Source organism: Solenopsis invicta, chromosome 8 (genome assembly GCF_016802725.1).
Source record: "Solenopsis invicta isolate M01_SB chromosome 8, UNIL_Sinv_3.0, whole genome shotgun sequence".
In the NCBI taxonomy this organism is placed as follows: domain Eukaryota; kingdom Metazoa; phylum Arthropoda; class Insecta; order Hymenoptera; family Formicidae; genus Solenopsis; species Solenopsis invicta.
In genome coordinates, this window is record NC_052671.1 from 8,340,541 (window position 1) to 8,365,656 (window position 25,116).

Genomic DNA, 25,116 nt, shown 5'->3' on the forward strand with positions numbered 1-25,116 from the left:
TATAATGTTTACGAGGATATTGATGAAGTGTTAACGTCTCTTGAATATTGAAAACGGTATACCTATACGTAGCATAAATAATTCTCTCGTACCGAGAAACGCGACAGAACGACCATTGTTACCATCTAAACGGGAAACGCGTCGTACTGCCGTTGAAGGGATCCAACCACTCGAACTAAAACCTCGAGTTGAACACTGAGAGCTGTTCCGGCTAAGTTAAACTGTACAATCGTCTAAACTTTATTACTGTTATCAACGGTACCTGCTGCTATTCTCGTTAACGCGCTAAAGCATTGTCGTAGCGAGAATGCTAATCGTATTGCTATGGTGAACGCCGGCTTTCTCTTACGATGCGTGTGCGGCAAAATCGAAAAAATATATATATATATATATGTATATATACATATATTGCGATATATTTGCAATAGGTACGCAGAAGCGAGCGCATAAACGATAACACGGTTCCGGTAATTCGAGTCGTTTCAGATTTGCCAAGGAAGAGCGAATGGTTTGCGTTCGCGGGGGAGGATCGCAAACCTCTCCCCCGCGAACGTTAAGTTCATCCCTTCGCTCTCCATTTGCTCGAGATACAAGAACGCGACGTTAAACGCCGATTGCGTGTACGTTACGGCTTTACGTACGTAAATTTTATCTCCGCGGTAAGCTGGCGCGAGCGGAATTACAGGAACCGTTCGCTCCTATTTGCGCGCTTATCTTCGCTTACGAACGCGTCTGAGAAGCGCGACGGTTTACGAGTCGGAAACGTGAGTTTATATGTGGCTTTATACAGTTTTCAATTTTACTGTGTCATTATAAAAACGCTTGCTACATGTCCCTTTTTTTTCCATTTAATACCGCCGAGAGAGTGAAACGAGCGAGCGGAGTACGGCATAAAATCGGATATTCTACGCGCCTTACACGACTCCCCTCTCTTTCTACCGCCAGCCGGTTTGCCTGTCGTGTCGGACAAAGAGATTCAGCTGATATATATCACTCGCGCGACGTTAACGTCTGGACATTCGGAGAAATCGTAATCCGAAATTTAGAGTTTGGCGTTACCTATACTCCTCTGGGAAAGGGGAGAAAAGGGGGAGGGGGAAGAGGAGGAGAAGGATCGACCAATTCGGGTTGCTCCGCCGCGGCGCGCGTAGCAATTAAGCCGATCGTTATTACTAATTACTGTACACTCAGTCCATGGCCGCGCGCGACCCATTATTACTCGGACGCAGGGGTAACGAAACCTATTAGTTAGAAAGCCTATTTGCGATTCGGGAGAAGTCCGCTCCGCCGGAGTTTCCTCTCCCACCAAACGTTCGAGTCTCCTCGAAGTTTCTCGCGACATACAATCCGACGCTTCCAGCGTGTCGCTGACAAACTCAAAGTATCGCAAGTATCGCAACTATCGGCAACTAGACCGATCACGTCTCTGTCCCCTCGATCCGAAACGCGTTTACATATATCGAGAGAATTTTATATCAAAATACTTTTTTGTTCATTTTTTTTTTAGATTTACCATATTTTACATTTTACTTTCTCTTTCCTCGACCGATGCTCCCGATGCACATCTTACTTTTGTTCCTTCTCCCTCCTTCCTTTTCAAATCGGCGATTTCTCTCCTATTATCGAGACGCGATCCCTCAGTCGATCTTCCCAAATCGCGTGTATGTACACGCGCGCTCGTACTCTCTCATTACTCCGCGACGCATTTTTACTATTAAATACCGGAAGCATGGCTGCCCCCCTCTTGCCGGGAGACACGATAAGATGATAACTTTTATACTATACAATCACCTGGCAACGCGGATACGATATATATCTTAAAAAAATTCGGTGTTATACTTTCTTTTTGTCAAAAGCACTTCTCTATTATTCCTATACATATACGTATCACGCTCATTTTCTCCGAAACCTCTCTACTACCGTCTCAATCCACACATAAAACCTCTCTCTCTAAAACTTCCAGAAAGGATAGATTTTATTCGAACTGGAACGAATCTTGTAGCTCGAAGATGTTCAAAATATTTCTATTATAAGGCAAAAAAAAATAATAAAAAGAAAATTAAAATTTTCGCGATATGGACAGTGATGCGCAGTGTAAATATTAATTTTTCTCTTAACTACGTTAATTGCTTTTCGTTGAAAGGAAAGGATGCTATAAACATCCTTCTTCTTTGAAGATTGAAACGTTCAAGCAAGTCTGATTTGATGCTTCGAATCGTATTATTCATTTGTATTTATTTGTTTCACTCGTTAAGCTTGCGAATCGCGTGCTATTTTCGGACTTGCCGGTCTTACGCGCCGTCGAGAAATTTGTCGAATCTCAAGTCGAGTTTCACGCGAATGAGCGGATTATTCCGCGGTCTTAACTGTTCTCAAAATGATTATTGAAACGTTCGCGCGTTCCGAGGTACGAAACCGTAACGAGATTCAAATTGAAGCGAGAGCAAACAAGAGCGCGATTGGATATGGAGCGTTCTGCGTTGGGAGCGGTAATATTGACTTACGATGAGTAAGACGGACGAGGAAAAAAATGCGGAGATATGGAAATTGAGGAGAGCGCGGCGTAGAATATCTCGGCGATCGACAAGACCCGTCCCAGAGATCTCAATTGTATTGCGTTTTATATATATATCACCTAGTTTAGTTTGTTACTACCTACTGATTGTTTACGTCACCCGATTCGGTATCTGTAAGATCCGAGGCTAAAGTGTCGAGATCTACAATTCTGTGCGTGCAGAAAACTGAAACGTGATCAGACTGGTAGGCCCCTAATTTGCACCCGTCAGAGTCCTTCCCTCCCTCTTTCTCCCACTTTCCTATCCGTCACGTTGATTTTATTGTGAAGATTGTGGATTGTAGACACGCTCTTATTGCAATAATTTACCTACGAGGTACCCGCAATTCTTGAGGAAGAGACTTGTGACTTTATTTACATGCGAGGGTGAAGTTTGTCTTTTCTTTTTTTCTTTTTTAAAACACACACATACGGAACACACACATTCTCTTTTCCTCTCTTTCTCTCTTTCATCCACCTTTTTCTCTCGATATAAATTATTACATATTACAGGACTATGCGCGGCGTATATTGCATCCAGAACTATTTTAACTTACCATATACGAACTGCGAGTTAAAGTTAGCTATTTACAACCTTGAGATTACGCTGTAACGTATCGTGCTACAGGCGTGTGTACGCGTGCGACAAGGAACTCTGTTTTATAGAAATCATTCTTCCGTTGTGTGTCTCGAATTGGTCCTGAAACAACATTTCCCGTATTCGAAACGATAAGAAATGAAAGCATTTCTCGAACACTCCCTAAAGAACAATATAATTAAAGTGATGCGATCTCAAATACACTTTTATTTGAAACTTTTCTTTATGTTAAATAAATAACAAACTAAATGGCAAAAGCGAACAAGATAGAAAAGAAAATTTAACTAAAAAAAATAACGCTTTTTATGATTTTATTAATAAAAATAAAATAATTAAAAAATTCCAATTATTTTTAATTTAATTTGATTAACATGTTGATTGCTGCGTCAAGTTATACGAGCCAGTATATGGATTTCAGACAATATTGTATGAACTGGCACTCGACTTTGCCGACAATATTTTGTCATATAATAATTGCATCAAAACAACTATTTAAAAGTTGTATTATAGGGACATAACGCACAAATAAAATTAAAGAGTGAAAAAAATAAAGGAATATATGAATGACAGTCGTTCACAGTGAAATAAACTACAAATTTTGCTCAGCAATCAACGTGTTGAATGTACCTCAATTAAACAAATATTATAACGAGACAAAATTCGCTAAAATTTGCGCTAGTAATACTAATAAATGCAAGACTGGACATGCTGAAAGAACGATTTTACAGAATACAACTGAATTTATACGTATTATGTTTTTTATATATGTTAATTATTAATGCAATTAATTTGAAGTAATTTGTGAAAAACATACTCTTTTGCGATTTACGACATTAATAATACAAGTTGTTAAGAATAAACCAAAATTTTTATTTTCACATAAAGATTATTCTTAACCAGGATTGTCTAACATCGAAAGTGCAAAAAAGATCGTATTTCTTCAGTGCAACACAGATTCTGTGAGCCTCGTGATTTTGTGAAAATTGTTAAAAGACCGAGCGAGGTTCGAGAATAGTTGCTTCAGAACTAACTCGTATGCCTGTGCAAAAGGCAGAGAAAAGTAATCCCAACAGGAATGAACAGTTAATACATGGCAGAAAGAACTTTGGGCGTGTTTGAGAAGGAAAAAAAACACGGGTGTGTGTGTGTGTGTGTGTGTGTGTGTGTGTGTGTGTGAAGCCACGACTTTTTATTACGAAACACTACGCGCTTACGTTTATTTATCTAATTGTTCGACAGCTTAGCTTCTATTACGAACATCTTTTCCATATGCCGTCGCGACGATGCGCGCAGCGAGGTCTTCTCTCCGTATTGCTATCCACCGTCAAGAACTGATTACGTTTAATCCGCAACAAGAGAAGGACACGAAACACTTGTCGCCGCGCCAGCGAACGAACAAACGAACGAACGAACGAACAAGCGGGCGAACGAGCGAGCAAGTGAACGAACGAGCGCGTGCGAGCAACTTGGTAACATATTTACGTATTTTTCGTTCAACAGCCTCGTCAGACCACTCGCGTATTGCCCTGAGTATTGTTTGTACGTTAATATCTACGTGTCCTTCCGCGAATTTTGTAATCAAAGACGGTTTCAAGCAATTACATCTCGTTTCCGTTGAGTTTTCCCGTTCAACGGTACACCGACTAATCTCATCGATCGAGCGGAACGTCCTCGAAGTTCGTTACATTACCGAAGTGCTGGAAACCGTTCTTGAAGATCCGCCCCCGGCTGGTGCCCGCCTTCATCTGATCGAGCAACGTCACGTTGTCCTCGAAGTCCTTCACCCACCTCGCGGTCTCGTGGCCCCAGTGAAATCGAATCGGCGCGGCATTGTGATAGACCTTCTTGATGCCGAGGCTACGTATTTCGATACCCTCGTCGGAGTGGTAGAACGACTTCTCACAGAAGTCCTGGCCCAGGAACGGCTCCAACTCGGAAACAATCTCCATGAAAGTTGGTCGTTCGCTGGGCCGCCACTTGAAGCACTTCTCTGTGAGCTTTTGTATGGTTTCGGGACAGTTCCGCGGTATATTCAACATGCCTTTGCGTAGCACGTGATGCAGCACCTCTTCGTTCGAGAAACCTTGATACGGTATTTCGGCGAGGGTGAGTATCTCGTAGAGCACAACACCGAACGACCACACGTCCGAATCAGACGTGAATACGCCGTCGGAGAGATTCTCCGGCGCCATCCAGCGTATCGGCAGCAGGCCCTTCTTGCCAATCTTGTAGTAATCGGTCTCATAAATATCTCTCGCCATACCAAAGTCGCCGATCTTGCAGACCAGATCCTTGGACACCATGCAATTGCGGGCGGCGAGATCGCGGTGCACGAATTTCTTCGACTCCAGATACGCCATCCCGTCGGCAATTTCGGCGGCCATTCTTATTATCCTGGATTCATTCGGCACCATCTGGGTGTCACGTATCCTGCGCAGATACGTTTTCAGATCGCCGTTTTCCATGAGCTCCATAATAACGAATGGCGGATTGCCCATGGAGACTACGCCCAGTAATTTGATGATGTGCCACGTCGAAAAGTTCTTCATAACCGAGGCTTCGTTCAGGAACTCGTTCTTTTCTCGTTGGCTAGCGTTCTCGGAGATCGTTTTGATGGCGACTTGTCCGGTACCGTCCAGATAACCTCGATACACCATGCCGAAGTTACCCAGTCCAAGCTCCTCCAAGATTTCGACGTTTTCCCTGGGTACTTCCCAGTTATCGACAACGTACTTGGTCTCGATATAATCCGGATTCACACTGGCTATCAATCGCTCCTGCGTCTTCTTCTTCTGACGGTTCCTGATAAGGAGCATTATTACTAACACAACGATAAACAGCAAAACCAGAATCAACAGCGTCACAATCATTATTTGATTGTTATCCGATAGACCAACCGAGAAGTAAACTACATTGGTGAAGGTGCCATCACCCGCCAGCGACGTGGAGCGTATTCTGAGGCTGTATCTACCTGGACTGAGATTTCTGATGTAATGATTGATGTAGGATTCCTTATGGCCGATGTATGGTATGCACTCGGTGCTCCTTTTCGCGTCCTTCACATCCAGATTCGTATACTCAATGGTGTATGAGACGGTAAACGCGTTTGGATCCTTGACCGATTCCCAGATGACTTCGACTATCGTATTGTTAGTCACGTGGACCTTCACGTTTTGAACATCGTCCGAGCTCAATCGCTTCAGCGTCCGGATATTTGCATACTGAATGGACGAGCACATCGGTGTATTGCCATCTATCTTAACGCCGCATGCGGCGATCGTGATAGTATATAAAGAGTAGTGGCGCAAGTTCTCCAAAAGGTAGGCATTATTTTGCGAACTGGCGTTGTACAAACGCACCTCATTCAGATGGTTGCCGCTACCAGCATTAGCCGAAACGTCTGTCGCACTTTTCTTCTCTTCCTGCATTGAAGCGGATAAATTGTTCGTCATATCATAAAATTTACTCTCCGGCGAATTATAGTTATTAAAGATGCAATAATCCTTCCAGCCGGGTGACAAATTGCTGATGGTCACATTCTTGTGGCAGAATAGCTCGGATTTCTTCGGAGTTGTGTCCTTGACACAGCAGGAATTAGAATTTGAGATGACCTCAGTCCGGGCAGATACGGCCAATGACGTTTTAATCGTCACTTCGTGTATCTCCTCCTTCTTAGCTTCGTTGACCAAAGTATCGACACAGTAATCTCGCGAAGCGACCAATTTCTCGTCGTCCAATCGAATCATACTGGTGATCATGTAGTAGCCTATGGGACCGTTCGGATAAACCGGCGGGGCCCACTTGAGTAGAATTTCACTGTCACTTATCGCGGTCGAGGTAACATTCGTCGGTACCGAAGGTATCGCGCTCTTCGTCCGAAAGAAGATGATCTCCGATTGACCCACCGGAGTTACGAAGGAATTCTTCGAATTCTTCTTGTTTCTCGCCGTGAACGTTTTCACATACGCGGCATACTTGGTATACGGTTTTAAGTTCGAGATATACTTGGAAACGGTCGAATTCCAACTCGGTATACCGACGTCTATGATTTGCCACGTGTTATTACCGCAAGCGTTCGCTTCATACGTTATGTTCTCGTTTTCGGTTTCTATGTAATTTAACAGATAGTTGAGAAGCTGTTGGCCCTCCGGCGGCTTATAGCTATCCCAACTCAGAATCACGTGATCCGCCTCCCGTTTTTTCACCGTGATATTTATGTTGACGATGTTGCATGCAACTTTGTCGCCGTTCGATTCCGGCTGGACCTCGAGATCCGTGAAATTAGTGATATTCACCATTTTACCAAACTGTTCAATCTTCGAGAGGCAGAGCTTGGGATTGTAATGAAAGAACAGTCTGCCATTCTCTATAGTTATCGTTTGAGATGGCGGGAAGAGAGAGGAAAGATTTGGATTGTCCAGAACCACCAAACTCGCGTTATTAAGATCTAGACCTTCACCCTTGATCACTTTGAGTTTCTTGAAGAAGCTCAGCGACGTGATCGGAAACGAATGCGTTATCTTCAGGTACTCGGTTATCTCCTCGATTAAACCGAACGCGTCTGCCAACTCATTCATTATATTCGGGTTGCCATTCCTAATTTGAAACTCCAGAGCTCCCTTCACTACCGTTATACCACGAAAACTCTGAGCGTCCGAAATGTGGCGTATAATGGCACCTTTACTGAATTTACGGCACTGTCCTGTGCAAACCTGACAAGCTGTTATCTGTAATGCAAAAAGAATAAAAAAAGAAAAGAAAAGAAAACATAGTCAATAACAAGAATACAAACATATGCGTAACAGTAAAATGCAACAAGCTATCGTACATTTTTGTCGTCGACATAATCCTCGTAACCATCAGGACATTGAGTGACACATGAATTTTTGAAAGGTCGCCATATCTGTATTTCCTCCGTTTTAGTCAATCTTCTAATATGATTCATATCTTGGCATTCGTCCTTGCTGATGCACCGTCTCGAGAGGTATGCGTATCTGCAAACAGAAAAAGCGTTGTTACAGCAGAACAGGAGATCTTTCCAACAGATAGAATGCAGCATGTTTATCATACTGTATGTACAACTGATACTATGCAGAACCGACATTATGCCGCGAGAACTTTGTTAGTCGTCCGAAGTACAGTGTAGCATCAAATTTCGAGATATCTCAGGGCACGACATCTCGTTTGGAATTTCAAATTTTGTTCAGCGTCACCTCTTTCAAAAATTTCTTACTTTTCAACTTTATTCAAAAACTTCAATTTCAAATTAAATTTATTTGAAATGCAATTTTAATTTTGTAATACTGAAATGTTTAAGAGTGAAAAGTGAAAAGCTGTAAAACTATAGCTTTCCTAGTTAAAATGTCTGCTAGAAAAAAAATTAATGCCAGCTTATTAAAAAACTTAAATATAAAAAAAAAAAATTGGTGGAACCCCTTGGGATAATCTACATAATTTAAATTAAGTAATTTTAGTTTTAAACTACATAACTACATTATTCATAAATGCAAATGCGGGTAGAAAAGTATAGTATAAATTTAGTTTACTTTTTTTCACGTCATACGTATTCTCACAAAAGTTTACTCACAAATTGGGCGGACAATTTTCAATGCATCTTCCCTCGTGTCGATAATGCTTGCATACGTAACACTCGGTATCGCTTGGACCGTAACATTCCCCGAGACACTGCTCGTGGCATTTCGGTCTCTCTAGCTTCTGGCAGCGTTGGGCAGTCCAGCAATAACCGCCAGGACATTGCGAACATCCTGCGAAGTATTATTTTTTTGGAGTATTACTTTTTTTTCGCCGTAATTATCTTTTATTTGTACGAGAAATAAATGTTTATTACTCTCATATCTTCACTGTATATTATATTCGGAACTAAGACTTGTATGTATCACCTTTCACATGCGGGCAACTCTGCTCGTTTCTGTTATCTTTAATGAAATTCTCGCCGGCTGGGACGATGAGACTCCAATTCACGGTATTCGTGAAACAGAGAGCGGGATTCTTCTCTATACGTACACCACCCCGGGATATCTTTGTCAGGTTGGTGAGACCAATCTGCGAAAAAGTTTCGCAGGATTAGCTGCGGAATTATAAGTCAAAGATCGAACGGCCGGTTAATTTGATTGACTGATTAATATCACTTGACCCCAACATTTAACCGGGGGCCCTAGGCATCAGACTGGGCCATAAACTTTTAAGACTCGACTTGATTCGGCGTGGGAATGAACGATTGTAATATGGATTGTACGTGACGAACGTCATGTGTTCGCGGATAAAAATCCTGTGTGGCGCACGATACGAAAGTTAAGCTCGTAGAATACCGTTCCAACGTGTCGACATTGGATTCGACGACCTTATAACAGAGTATCGAAAAACACTTGATCCTTCCACACACAGAGTGAAAGGATTAGCCGACAAAGCTAAAATATAGCCGTGACTAAGATGTGCCTTTAAAATAGAGTTAGCTAACATTGTTGCGAAAGTTCAATTGATTAGTTATTAAAACGTAGAAGCTACACAGCAAAAAAATTATTCGCCGTTAGAAAGGATACACAGCAACGTTCCATAAATAATAGCAATTTGAATGCGCGGTTTTATACGCGTAAGATATTGAGGAAGCTGCTACTTTCTTAGTTATTCGCGTGAAAGTATGCTTTAAATTTTAACTTAATAAAGTTGCATCTCGCGGCAAATGTATTTTATCTTTAATAGCTAACCATTAGAGAAATTCAAATTAGCTACTGATATTTCTAAGTCATTTCTCTCCGCGCGCTAAATTTTTCGGGTTTTCTTTTTATCAGACGATTCAATAAATATGAAGTTCTAAGCCTAGCTTCACCACTTACATGAACGTTAATGATCAACGTTATCTCGTAGTGAGATAACGTTGAAGTTATGCGCAGACCGTTATAACCCAATTAAAATTCCGCTTGGGATAATTTCATTATTCAAAAAAATAGAGTGCAAAGATAAGGTAAGCCAAAGTTCAGAAATAGGAAGTTGAAGAAGCGAAAAGTAGAGTAGGGGAACAGTTAGTGCAAAGCTCTCGAATGAATCTTACCTCTTGCAAGTTCTTCATCTCGTAAATCATGAAGGCGTAGTCCGTGAGGAGTATATCGCCCCTAATTACCTCGAGATTCGGAAAGAGTTTGATGAGACTCTTCAGACCGTCCACGCGATACAGAAGAAAGTAGCCGGTGATTTCTCTCAGCTCCGGGAAGGTAACGTTCTCGAAGTCCGCCTCGGTGTTGTTCTCAATCAGTACGATTTGCAGGAAGCCCTCGATCACCCGGCAGTCTTTCAGTACCGAGAAACTGTCAACGCTGTTCCTGATGTCTATGCTCTGACAAATACCGTCCCCGATCGTCATATTTTTATATCTTCGTCCTTTCTCTCGTCCTACCTCCTCGCTCGATTTCGTGTGCGACTTGGGTAGGTTCGACGATTGACTAGACTGCTGATTATTTTTCGGCCTGACATCCGTGGATCTGAGAAGCAATCAAGTTTTCCATTAATTCGTTTTATAGTTCGAATGTTGACAGATATCGGCGAATTTCTTCCAAAGCGAGATAACTTCTTTTTCCCTAAAAAATCCAAAAAAAGAAAGAAGAGTTTGTAAACACGCAAACAAATTTATCGATTCGCTTTTCGGTTTTGTTCTTTTTTTTTCCACGAGTATCTCACGAGCTTTCGATAATCCGAACAAGTCTCTGAAATCATTAAAATGTTTCATAAAAGTATAACGTACACTGAAATTACAGAAACTCTTGTTCAATAACTTTAATCATTTGCGATTCAATATAGCTCGCAAGTTTCATTTAACGATAACGAATTTCTACTTAAAAAAAAAAAAATATGATGGCATGCATTTCATTGTCCGCTGAGTGTTCAGCGTTCGAGCGTCGCGTCCCCTTGAAAAGATCCAAATAGAAAGACGCTGCAGCGCAGGGTTGAAAAGAGAGCCACCTGCATTTAAATGATACCCCTTTGTCCGCAGAATTGTTCGTTCGACAAAGTAAAATTAGCGAGGCATTTAAAAGCCGCTAATAACTCTAAGAAGATCAAAGAGAATTTCAACAGCCACGGCGCGCAGAGACGGTCGCAATCCCGGCCAGCGATACTCGTGATAACCAATTTGAGGGGACTAATTGGTGAAAATAAAATCACTTAGTACTTATGGTACGAATAAATGCTCGAGCGCGGCGCGGCTACACGGCTAAAATCCGCCGATTGGAACATTTCGAGGAAGCGATCAGCAATTTTCGCACACGTGGGCGCTTTCCGCGTTTCGAACATTTGCGGACAGATATCACGTATCTCTCCGATTACCAGCGAAAGAATTCGCTGATATACCGGGTGAACGCGAGCAAAAGTTCAGTTTACATAGAGGGACTCAAGTAGTTCGCTCATAAGTAAAATGGTTTATTCAATCGATTTCCCAATAAACTCCGCTGTTCCCCAGAATCTCCCACGTTTCCCACGTTCTTCCGCCAATATGTTACGCACACTTAAAAGGGCTACATAAAACATTTATAAGAATGCCAAACCGTATTCAATAATACATTTAATATTTGAAATGAATTATTAATACTTCGAAATTTGTAGGAATATGAAATTTAATGTATGCTCATAAATATTTATAGGGACACGAAACATATCAAAAGGATTAGCAAACTCATGCATACATCTCTGAACCGTTTTTATTATGGCATACCTGGACTTCTCGATCGCCCTGTTGTTTCTATAAGCGGCCATAGTGTCCATAGATCTGGAGTCGTAGTAACCGGTGGCCGCGGAGCTCCGATCGTACAACTCCGCGGAGTCCTCCTCCTCCTCCTCCTGCCAGATCCTGTCCACGTAATCGGGATCGTATTTGCCCTTGGCGCTTTTATCCCGGTGCTTCGTGGCCGCTTTCGGCCACCTTTTCTCCTGGCAGAACGCCAGGCTCGCCATCGTGACGCACAACAGAACGATCGGCAGCAGCGACTTCCTCGTCTTCATCTCCTTGTCTCATTGAACACCGCGCGCTTGAAAGCCTCCCGTTGAACGTTCCCGACCTTATCCCCACGTACCGCCCCGACCACCACTTTCGTTTTCTTTGATTGATCGACGATTGATAGTCGACCCTACGAACTCGTCCCTACTTCTCCTTCGTTCGCTCTTTCCTCCCCCGCCCACAGCCTTGATCGTGTCCGATTGTTTGACCTTTTTCTTGGACCTCTCAAAGGCAGTAATTAGTGGACTGCAAAACGGATCGTAATTCTCTATTCAGTTTAAAGGAAATACGCTACTCGACATTTGTATGTACGCGATGATAATGCTTTGTTTCGCTATCTTTAGTTTATGATTAAAAAAAAAAGAAAAAAAAAAGCGCAGCAAACTAGAATATTAGTCGCTTATTGCGATCGGAGTTATACCGCGTGAAAAGGAATGCATAAATAAGCATACGAGAAATGTTTGCGAGTTCTGTAGTAATTGACCCTTTTAACCCACGAGTCTTATGTTAGAATTAAACGCTTAAGCGATTCAGAAAGTGTCAGAAGGAATGTGCAATGTTATTCCTCTACTTTTCAATTTCCGAGGTTAATAATGAAATGCATCCGAGTAACAGGGCATGTAAAAAGAAAAAAAAGGCGCTTCCTTGTCTGGAATTACATCCAAACCTCGTTTAAATTGGACATCTAAAACGTTATCCCTTTAAGCCGTGAGGACGTAAAATCCGAGTAGAATTTATATTTCGTTCTATTTTTAATGAGTACCACACTCTCGTACACACACAATTCGCTCGCAGTACCTGCGGATTAAATGCGACGCGGTTGCCCCACGAGAAAAACACTCTGGGTTATTTCCGCGCTCTTGTCCTCCTCCTACGCGCCCTCCTCTCTTCCACCCCCAAGGAGGGTAATCGATCGATCGTCCGCGTTCGTCCAGGCTCGCGTGAACCCTCTCCGATTCTCCCTTCCCCGTGCGGGCTCCGGGTAACCCGGTTTCAAACTCGCGGGGGGTGTTTCCTTTCCCGGAAGAATCAGAAGTCTTGAGGTTGCGCGAGCTTCCGCAAAGGGGTTGCGAACAACAAGTAAGATTGACCGCGATTGACGCCTCCGCGATATCTTCTTCACAGCAACTTCTTATTGAAGACGAAGTACATTTTGGCCTTCATAATTGCGCCGTCCTCGCACGCCGTAATTATCTGTTGAACAAAAATCGAAAACGTTTAGCATGGGGTGATCTGTTGAGATATTGAAAAGCGATGAGATAAAATTGTCAATAAATTTTCAGCAGATAGATTTTTGAAATAATTAAAAGTTTGAAGTTTTACAAAATTTAGCACACTTGAAAGTACATTCCTCAAATATCGCAAATGCATTTCTTATTTCTGCGTCTCTCTCGTTTCTTTCTGTGCAAATATGTTAAGTGTAATGTAGATGAAAAAATGTAGATAACTATGGTGTATACACACATACACAGTTTAATTTAATTAAGTAAATTTGCATAGAGTGCTTAAGCGGATATTTAAGCGTATCCGCTAATTACGGTTACATAAAAACGTGACGACGGCTTCTAAACTAATTCGCAAATTAATACGGTAATGCCCGTGGCACGACTGCGCACGATATAATTTCTGTACGGTTCTTATGACTGGCGCATTGCAACTGAATATTCCGTTGGTAACTTCAAATGATATTTAAATAGAAATGAAAATATTTGTCGTTATTTTCCTCTAATTCTACCGGGAAATAAAAAACAAGTCATAATTTGATTAAAATATACACGTACTGTATATTTTAATCAAATTATGATTTACTTTTCATTATGATTTGATTAAAATATGAAAATGGTAATTTTTTTGCAAACGTCCAACGGACGTTGGACGAAGGGAAGGAAGAAAAACGAATAAATTCCGGAAAAAGGCACGAAGATATAATTAATACGATATAATTAATTATAACTAATCAGACATGATATAACCGATATAACTAATTATAATAGTTTAGCGTCGCTATTGGGCATTTTAATTAAATACTGCGGCTAAACCTGCGAGTGACACGTAGCCAGCCATTACAGAAATGCGTCAGAGCTGAAAATGACGTCAAAATTATGAATGCATGTTGTTACTCCAAACACACGTTAATAATAAATACATATTCTCGGGTTTTCAATTGTTATCTCGTAATAACTTTCATTGTGCATTCGTAAACCGCGTCCCTTATACGTACGCGAACAATGTAATTATCATATATTTCATACACGCAAAATGACTACACGTATTATATCTCTAGGAAAGATCTGGTTAATTAACCCGGGTGTAGATATGCACGCTGTTAAAATTTAAATGAAAGCGCGTCTACTCGTATATCAATTGTCACGATCTTTGCCAGCATTAATATCTGTCGGGCACGTGCGAACCCGTCGCGAAAATCGCGACTTCCCGAAAGCGATTAAAGAGAAAAAGCCAGTTTTGATTTTTCGTGAAAGTCAGTCTGGATTATCTGTAACATTTTATCGAGACTATCGTATAATTGCGCGAGATGTTGCAATACATTGCAAATTTGCTTGCTCACGTTATATTTCAGCGCGTACAAACGCTCCCCCATCTCAAAGTCCCGCGTCTAATTATAGTAAATCAAGATGATTTTCTCTTTGGATTGCCACCAAAGACGCTCAAGTGTGCTCGCTAATTAGAATTAAGCATTTATCACGATTCTCGTCAGCATTAATAAAACCATTAAAACGCGTGCGATACTATCGCAATAAATTGCGACTTTCCGGAAAAGATGAGAGATAAATACAATTTTGATTTTTTTTTCGTTGAAAAACTAGTTAGCAACATATTATATAGAAGATGTGTTGTGCGCGAGACGTAGCAACGTTGCGAATACTCGCGACGTTTTATCGCGCGCGAACGCTTTTCTGTCTCTCAAAGTCCCATATCTAATTACAGTAAATCAAGTTAATTTTCTCTTTGAACTGCCATTGAATATGCTTTGCTAATTAGGTGTTTGCTCCACGTAAACTCACACATAAATGATACGTCAGAGATTTTACTACCGGATCGATCTTTGTCATTAAGAAGCAACAAGAAGCTTAAACAGGAAACTCCGATGTATCTGCATCGATTTTATAAAGATAATTTTGGACTAAGTAATTTTGAATGAAGTAGAGTATAATTTTGAGCCTTATAACGATGGGACTCTTTGACAAATTGAGAGCTTAAATTTTATTAGACTAATTTGCATACAAAGTGATTCTAAAACAGGTTGTTAAAGGCAAGACGTGCTCTTTGACACGTTCGAGGACCGATCTTCGTTGGTGTCTCGAGCCGTCCGCGATCTTTTAATTTTCATCAACGAGCGAATCTCGAGTAAACTTCCGATTATAAATTTGTTTATGCCAAATTCCATATCGGAATAATAATAATAATCTTGTCATTTAAAACAGAAATAACGCTCCTTTCCATACCTGACGTTTCCATATCCGAAATTTAATTACTGAGAAATTTATTTTCCGCTCCGTTTATGAGGATAAAGAAAGATCGTTGGTGCTTCTTAATGCTAAAAAAAGATTGGAGAAAAGGCACGGTTGACGACAAAGTTTAGTGGCTTGATTTCAAATCACGTAAACTCCAGACCCCAGGAGTTTGATTCGTTTCTCTCATTTATCCTTCCCTCCGCCCTTCGCCCGTCCCTTTGTCGACGACGATCTTCCGTTTTTCTACTCGGTCTCGCGCGCCTCTTACCCCGGCAATGCCGGGATACTTACACCGCCCATTTCGAATTACGACGTCAGCAACGAGGAAAATCGCACAGATAGTTCTCGGAACTAAATGTCCGTGGAACGAGCGGTCGTTCGACGAAGAGGAATTTTTTTTGGTTCGCGTGAGGAAGCACCGTACACTTGGCATTCTAACAATTACTTCGACGTATCAACCTCTACAGAAGGAACGCGCGGAAATTGCAGTTGTAACTCGGATAGTGGCAGTCACGACCGTCGCTATCATATTTCGTCGTTCCGTCGCATTTTATATAAGTCACTTTATGAAACCAGAGTGGGTCTCTTCTCGAGCAGGAAGTTATTCGTGTGAACGCTGCAGGAATCATAAGTAATATTCGCGTATTCTTCTCTGCCGTCGTTTTTGCCGTCGGGCGGAAGTCGAGACATGATGGTCGACTGTGCCAACGTCGATTATCTTGTGAATCATCAGCGATCCCGACGCTCGCTCGCTCGTGTCTTCTTTCATTTTATTTCCAATCTGCAGGATCACCGTATTCACGGTACATCTACACGGAGAAAAAAAAACCTAAGGTTGCCGCAACGGAATAATAATGTTATTACTCTCCTATCCAAAGAGTTGTGGGAACACCGCAGTACTTTGGAAGTGATCCATATGGTTCCCTCAACCTTAACGCGTAACAAGTGTTCAACTGCTATGCTTATGGATGTTACAACTATAATCTAACCGTATTATCAGATGACGACGGAATGCTGTCGAAAATATAATAGAGTCTGTTCACATGCAGCGCTTAGCAGCAAATTGATGACAGAAGCACAGCAGATCTACGCGTAGTTTAACAGAATGGCGATAGAAAGCGAGCAGAATATCTCTCTTTATCGCCAATATACTATTAGATTAACTCGGGTTACACCAGCGAACTCTGCCGGAAGAATATGAATTTAATGCGGACGCAGTTGCTGCTGATCTGCTGAAATACTATAGACATTTCGCTGACTGAAATACAAATATACGCGCAAGAAAGATATCACGATATAACACACATTTTATGTGAAAATGCTTTCGGGAGTCGGTAGTAATACTACTTCTGTCCATTCTATTACTGTCAACGGAACTGAGCTCTCAGTGCTATAGCACGCTATATAGATCTTTCGTACTATTTGTCCTGTAGATCACGGTGGAGACATAACAATAATCCTTCGCGGTCGAAGCAACCATGTATGAAAGCATTTTAATCAAATGTTATTCGTCGTAAAAATTACGGTTGCGAGAACCGTATAGATGGACATATCTTGACAGCTGTATTCAATGCAATGTCAACATAACTTGAATTCACACGCGTTTCTTTTCCAAACATAGAAAATATGGTTGTGACAACCGTAAGTAATTTTTGTCCGACGTAAGGATCTAATTAAATGTACAGGTTCTAGACTTGATGTGACAGCGCGCGCGAATTTCGGAACAGTTTAATCCTTAACGATCACGGGGCCGTCTGTGTGACCTCGACGGAAGTTTTGGCCAAATCTTCTCTACGTTATTTCAATATCGAACTTCTGTCGCCATATAACGACAGTTACAAGTTCCCTCGATGCGAGGAAGTTACCCGAAACACGTCAGTTCGTTTTCGTCAATTTATTTTCTCACAAATTATTCTCTTATACCAAATTAAATATCTTTTTTTTTTTCAAAAAACGTGCACTGCTTTTTTCCCTTAAAGTGCTATATATATCTAAAGAATATACCTTAAAATTTTTTTGAAAAAATATTAAAAATCTAAAAAGTTACAATTTTTTAAAAGTAAAACATTTTTTTTACGTTCAATATCTTTTTGGTTCAATAATTTTCTACAGTGTTCGATTTAAAATTCAACATACCATGAAATTAATTCACATTTTACACCGTTTGAATGTTCAGTAATTTTTTTTTACTTAAAACAATTAATAATTTGAACGCGACAAACATTCAAATTCAGTTGGGGCCATTTTGACCCAATATAATCGTTATAATATTTTACTGAAGTGTGATCGTTAAGGATTAATTAGCTAACTTTAAAAATCCTTCGCATTTAAAAGCTATTTTAACCTCGACATTTTGGTATTAAGATTTTTATCTCGAAATGATGTCACGGATCTGTCATTAACGGATGTTTCGGTGAGTTTGGGACATCCTGTAGAGATTATAATTTTAATTTTTCAAAGATTGAACGCATTCTAGCATGAGAATAAAAACCGTGTATAACGGGAGCTTTAAACAGAGAATTTAAAAATTAATATTATTATTATTATATAATAAGTGCTCATAGATTAACCTTTCTTCGATTCCTAGACGAGAAAAAGGATAAACTTAACTACTTTAAAGTTAAAGTTGTCGAGTAAGTATTCTCGTTGCGAAGACGGAAACGTGCAGACTTGGTGGTCTAGAAGTTATTCTAGATTTCGTGGGGGGTCTTTCAACGGCGGTCGACATTATTCACGGTTTTACCAACAATACTGCGTCTCGAAGGGCGGCGGCCCCCTTTGTAAAGTTTCGAAAGTGGCTTCGTGAGAGGAAAGCGATCTCGCGAAGACCGTCGATGGTCGTCGGCGCGAATCACTGCGCTTCTGACGTCATAATCCAGCCCCGCCGGTTGATGGCTCGGTAGACAGATGGGAAATTGATGACAGATGGAAAAATCCCACGAGTAAGAGAAAGAAAATTTATTTCAGAGGATATTGACGTTGAAAATTAAGGAAGTGCGGAAGGAGATGACTGGAAGAGCTGAACAATTTTATTTTTTTTTCCGGAGGTGAATTCCCGTTTAAATCACCACGTTTCACCCACCTAGGAGATAATGGTGTCGTCGGCCACTTAGTCGCTCGCGCGACTTGGGCGAATATCTTAATTCACCGTATAAATATCGCGATAACGATCGCAGAGAAAAGAGAAAGAAAGAGATGAGAGGGGAGAGAAGAGGCATCGTCGTCGTCGTTGGCGGCGGCGGCGGCGCCGATTAAAAGCCGGATACACGTACGATAAAACACGAGAACTTGTTCCGCGATAAGCCCGCACCTGAGAAGCGGAAGAATCCACGTCCGTAAACTTATTCTTTCTGGCGAGGGAAGGGGAAGAAGAAAAAGAGGAAGGGTGGAAGGAATGCCTCCGAAAGTGCAGAATTATGGTCGACTTTCGCGTTAAGTTAAATACACACGCATAAATTCTGTCGTTTTATACTCACGTGTGTTGTGAAGTAAATGGAGATCCTTAAGTAGGTCTTATTTAAGGAAAAACAAATTGCCTTTATACGAGATTACAAAGACTTTTCTTTCGCGTATTTTATTCTGCGAGCTCGGCGCGTTACGCCACTTACTTCATTCCTCAGTTCCGCTTTTGTTTTATGCGTAAAACAAAAAGGGGGAAAAAACGAGAAGTAATGCAAAACAGAAAGGAACGATTAATGAAAACGGAACGATAATAATGGGTCCATGGGTACATTCGCGCCTTCATTAAATGGCAGAGAATTATACCGTACCTAATTATTTAATAAAAACAAAAAAAGGACAGAATAAAAATGCGCACCTTTGTGATTTTCTGTTCTCTTGGAATCTGTTCGAGAGCTACAAAATGAAATTAAAAACCGAATAATTGAAATTGAGAAAAGGTCATAGCAGGATCTTTCAAGTGATTTTATACACAGTTTCTATTTCTTTTAAACTATGTGTGCCGTTACTTTCGGTTTCGAACACAGCTCTTAAATTAAATCGGAAAAATAATATCGCAGAACTAAGTTAACAATCAATTTAATATTACTGATGCTAATTTTTTCTGAAATGGAGGATCATGGAGAGGCCAGTTAGCATCAACATAATATTAAATTGCTTGCCAATTTAATTCTGTAATATTATTTTTTTGACTCAATTTAAAGATGTTTCAGTTACACAATACGAGCTAAAAGTTACCAAAATTTAAAAGACTTCTTTAGGTTTTTTCTTTTTTTTCTAATTAACAAAAAATTTTAATCGCAAATGTCCAAATTTTAATCTTGAAAATAGCTTCAAAGAAAGAAACAATGAAAAATTTAATTTATAATGGTTTCTGCAATAAAAATTGCTATTTTATTTGCAGTTTTAAATAAATAACTTTAAATGAATAAGTGGATCTAAATAAAGTTTTGCACGAGTATTTACTAGTCTTATTAATATACGTAAACATTTTGATTTAATTACTTTCCATTAACTTTGCACACAAATAAATATAATGCAATATTAATATATAAATATATATAATTATATTATCAATATATTAGTATATAAATAATATAATATTAGTAATGTAGTACAAATACTACAAAACGGGATTTTACATAAAAATCAAGAGTAAACAAAAAAATGTAATAACTTTTAAAGCAATAAGTAAATCGTGCTAAAGTTTTACATAGATACTCAAACGTAATATTAGAATATTCTATAAAACTTTTATATTTTAGGTAATGTTTTGAGATATGATTCATGCATCTTTAAGAACTGTGTTTGAAATTAACGACGCATAATTTGAAAGAATTAGAAATTGTACGTAAAATCACCCTACAGACATTATTTTAGTACCAAGATCTGCCTTGATTTAAATTGTTTTATACAAATCACGGTTTTGCTTGTAATATTAATTATTAAAAATCTAAATTGATCTTAAAATACTAATTTTAAAAGTCTAAATTTAATTACGAATGAATGGGATACTTCGCCCAAGGGGAGCACACGGATCCCATGAAAAAGGTAATAGAGTAATTTAATCGAGTAATTATTCGAGTAACAGCTCATTTTTCTGGTTACATCGACGTAGGTATGTCAAAACCGACACTTCAGGCCGGATTCCCCGTATCGTTTCCCAGCCACCGGAGCAGACTTGTCCGGAATCCAAACGCCGCCACACTTCACCTCTTTCTCTTTTTTTTTCTCTCCTACGGGTGATCTTCGTTCGAACACGAGTAAGCGGATGAAGTTGGACGTTTTTTGCTAGGCGATGGAATCTCGCATCGCGCAGCGAAATAGACAAATCCGCCGGCGATCCGAGATTCGAGGGAAGATGAATGGACGGCCTAAAAGTCCGGCGGATGCTTTGAATACGTATCGAATAGATCGAATACTTCATAGCTTCTGCAGCTGGTCCGGTGTGTGCGTGTGTCCGCGGGCGTGCGTGTGCGCCCGCGCGTGTGTATGTGCGTGCGTGTGCGTCCATGTATGTATGCGTGCGTGTGCGTGTGCGTGTGTGTGTGTGTGTGTGTGTGACGAAGTCAAAAGAAGTCGGCCGCAGCCGCTCTTCTGTGGTCGCACCGGGTAGAGAATGACTCACGCTATACAACCGGATTCGCGAGAAGTGTGACAGGCGAATAGCTCCAAATGGTTTACGACATGGGAAGTGTGTTTTTCGGATCTCCATATATTTCACGTGAAGATCTAAGCATGCGCCTCCGCGCGCGAATTTATATTATTTACGAGTTGTTTACTGCTATTCACTTATATCTCAGTCTAAAATACGCGTCAGCGAGCGAACGTATTTATTTTCCATCCCATTATTTTCATAGCTGATCACCCTGTAACGCGCGCGTTATACAATACAATATTTTTCTTTTTATCTAACGCGTATTAATCATTCGCGATGTAAATTTTCATCATCGCGCGCCCGCGCTTGTCACGGAAACATTTCTCCTACATCAAATGGACACATCTCGAAATAACAATGAGAGCGAGAAGGCGTTGAATTTTACAGTTTAAATTTCCTTTCCAATACGGTGATGGATGGGGTAATGACGATTGATGGCGACTGCGCAAGTGTTTCGTTGAACGTTACGTTTTGCGTATTAAATTGATCGAAAAAAAATCATCCGGCTTTCACGCTAATGACAAAAGAGAGAACCGAAAGCGAAAGCTTTCAATATAATGCCTTCATGATGCACATTCATCACTCACGCGTTGATTGCTACATTGTCGCTGCTCGTTTTAATTTTCCCCAAGTAGACACCGATACTTCGCGACGTGTCGACACCGCCCTATCCCCCCCCAATCCCTTTTCCACGGAATGATTTACTAAGTATCGATGTCCCACGTCTATTTGATACTCAAGAAGCTGATGGATTATTGCTACCAGCGAGTGTGACCAGAACGATGAGCGAGACAAGTACGAATATATATAAAATGGAAAAGGAGACGTCGTCGACTGATATTGCCAATCGCGCGATAAGATCGGCATCAACGCTGTTCGCATTTTCAATGATAAATGACGGCGATTTTTGCCGCGATACTGTTGCGCTCGGTGCTATCCGTGCAATGTCCTTTGTATCTCTCTCTCTCTCTCTCTCTTTCTCTTTCCCACGATGCGGCTCATACTTATTTTTCTCGCTCTAGCCATCTCTTTCTGCCTCCATCATCGCTTCTCTCTCTCTCTCTCTCTTTCTTCCACTCTTTCCTCTGTCTGCCCTTCATGTCGATTTTTCGCTCGACAGCCGCCAACACGCTCTTCTTTTCTTTATCCCGCGTAGGAACCCTCGGCTATTCCTTTTATCCCCGCTTTTTCTGCACACTTAGATATGGCGCATCGATTAATAATGGACCTGCTTACAGTGTTGCAGCGGTTTCGACGCGGGTCGTTTTATTCGTGCGATCGTTATTACTATGTTGCAGCCACCACCAGCGCAAAACCAGTTTCGATCCTGGCACTACGGTAAGTTATGTGCCCGGCGTCTACTCGGTCGTAAATATCAAGCGCGAATATTTTCGCGCGCCCCTACGAAAGCTCGCGATAACGGGACATTGTTATCCCCGCGATCGAGGAAATCGCTTTTTTTTTCCCTCCATCCCCCTCGGTCTGTCAGTCACTTGGAAATCGACGTGTCAAATATTTACAGTGGCACGCACGCTTAGAAATGTCAGCGATACTTCGGTAGCATCGCGACGTCAACGCTTCTGCAACTTTGCTACCGACAAAGAAACTTTTCGTTATAACTCGAAAAAAAAAGAAAAAAAGAACAACAAAAAAACTTGGAAGTCGACACAAATGCTCGCGACCATCGATCCGCGACCCGTTTTTCGTGGCGCCTGTGAAAAACAATTTTACGGATTGGTGCACTTTGTCTTTCAAAGGCGAAACAAAACTTCGTGACATCTCTCCCCGGTATATCTACGAGATCACCGATGCTTTACGACCGAAAACAATGTAATTGCCAAATAGAAAAAAAATCAATTTTCTAGAATCTTGATTACGGGTTGCCTCGCGGAATCCCTTCCCGTGTATTTTTTTGCATCGACACGATACCTTTAATATTAATAAGGTAAGTATACCATCAAGGCGTTTTCATAACATAGGTAAAATTTCGATGTTGATTATTCCGGCGCGGCGAGAAATTCAAATTACTTATTCGCTCTTTTAAAGTCCCGAAGACTCGTTACTCTTGCTCGGTTCCAGGCATTTCCGTTTACGTTAACGGCCGTTTTTCTTTTTTTCCTTTCTCTTTTTTTTTGTCGACCAATCTCTTTTCTGCGCGGGTCTCAACGTTTCATTACAAGTTTTTCGTCGGGTTCCTTCACGACGAATCCGTTGTTCCCCGGCCACGAAGTAGAGATTGAATTCTGCATCGCTAACAAATGCGCTTCAACCGACTGTTGCCTGGGAAGAAAGGGACTCAGAGACGTATGGGGAATGCATGGTGCCCCGCAGCCATACAATGTAGCTCTGGGACCCTCCCATTCTGCGCACGATACGATAAATATTTCCGGAATCAAATTTGACTACAACGGTCACCTAAATGCCTCCTCTTATTAATCAGAAAAATCTGTCCAGTGTATTTGCTCGCACATGTGATCGTGATTAATTAAATTAACCATATCATTAATCATTAAAATTGTTGAACCGTTGGAAGCAATGGAAGCTCTCATCGGGATTTATTTTTACCAGTCCGGCGAGAGAAACAAACTCGCTTCTCGTCGGATCGACAATCTACGGTTTAATTAGCGAAAGCGATTAATTACCGTTTCAATCGATAACGGGATTATCAATTTTTACTTATAAGAAAGAAACCGTCGCAAATGAACGTAAAACTGAAATAGGGATGTAAAAGGAAAGGAAAATAGATTAATTACGCAAAGATCTTCTTTCTTCTTATGCTCCCCTCACCCAAGTGGAACGAGGTAGGAGCAAAAAGTTTCGCCGCCCTTGCGGCGTTCCCGTAGACTGACACCCGAAGGCATCTGCGCGCCCTCCCCCGTCCCCCTTTCTCCCTTGCAACATCTCTGAAGGGACCCACCTCCTTGCAACCTTGTAGCCGCCATGACGACCGCATGGTTTCATAATGGTCACTGAAGTTATGCGAGATCGATAATTTTGAAATGACGCCTGACAATGTTCCGAAGGCACTTCGGCTGTCCGCGATCATTACCTACGACATTTTATCGTTTAAATCACCATCGCGTTTCCATGTTATATTTTAGATGTTAAAAAAAAAAGAGAGAAACATTTAAACAAATCTCTTACATGAAATGCTTGATAATCTCGTGTACTCGGACTCCTCGAATTAATTTCTCTCCAATGCAAATCTTTATTTCTCTTACTGCGTAATTTCATCGGCTTCTTTTCGTCAGGCGATGCGCTTTCGTTATGGTATATTACGGCATTCTTGTAGAATGTACCGAAACAAACGAGACAGAGTTGCGAGGCAATTACGACGTGTCGAACGGTCTTATTGTTTTTGCATAAACTACCGTAGAAGGACGTTATAAGCCGGCGCGGCGGTGGAAAGCCTTGACCGAAACTTTATTATTAAGGCTTTCTTTGTGTTCATATTGCTGAAGTCTCGGACATGGTTGTACGATATATAGGGTGTCTCGTATTTTTCGCATCACTTTTCACTCGTGTACAATTCTCAAAGTCGTTCTTTTTCTTCGGCAAAATATTAAGAATCTTTCTGTTACAAACAACTAGAGATAAAAGATTTTCAGGGATTTAATTTGAGACTCGAAAAATTGAGATAAATAATTAAAAAAAAAAAAACTTTTTTTTTAATTTTCAAGTATTACTCGTAAAACATTTCTCTTTATCCTAGACGAATACACAAGTGAATTTCATTCGAGATAGAGTTTCGAAATTTATCGAAATGAAAAATTTTCAAGGTAAGCTACAAAGGGACTTACTTTTTAAAATGAAAGTTCTTGTAAATAATTATATTTCTGAATGAAAAATATACCGAGGGAAAAAACATAA

At 40.7% G+C, this 25,116-nt stretch overlaps 1 protein-coding gene and 1 long non-coding RNA gene across 2 annotated transcripts in view; one reads left to right on the forward strand and one right to left on the reverse strand.

Moving 5' to 3' along the window:
• Positions 1 to 4,338: 4,338 nt before the first annotated feature.
• Positions 4,339 to 25,116, reverse strand: part of LOC105207962 (insulin receptor-like) — a 79,591-nt gene continuing 58,813 nt past the window's right edge. The window contains 7 exon segments of the mRNA NM_001304600.1: positions 4,339 to 7,879; positions 7,981 to 8,146; positions 8,740 to 8,917; positions 9,053 to 9,215; positions 10,222 to 10,648; positions 11,875 to 12,402; positions 12,955 to 13,350. Coding sequence (NP_001291529.1) covers positions 4,802 to 7,879; positions 7,981 to 8,146; positions 8,740 to 8,917; positions 9,053 to 9,215; positions 10,222 to 10,648; positions 11,875 to 12,161 — 4,299 coding nt within the window. The 5' untranslated portion in view covers positions 12,162 to 12,402; positions 12,955 to 13,350 and the 3' untranslated portion in view covers positions 4,339 to 4,801.
• Positions 13,349 to 25,116, forward strand: part of LOC113002941 — a 101,234-nt gene continuing 89,466 nt past the window's right edge. Inside the window, exon 1 of the long non-coding RNA XR_003268191.2 lies at positions 13,349 to 22,584. This is a non-coding gene — a long non-coding RNA (uncharacterized LOC113002941). The remainder of the gene's footprint in view (positions 22,585 to 25,116) is intronic.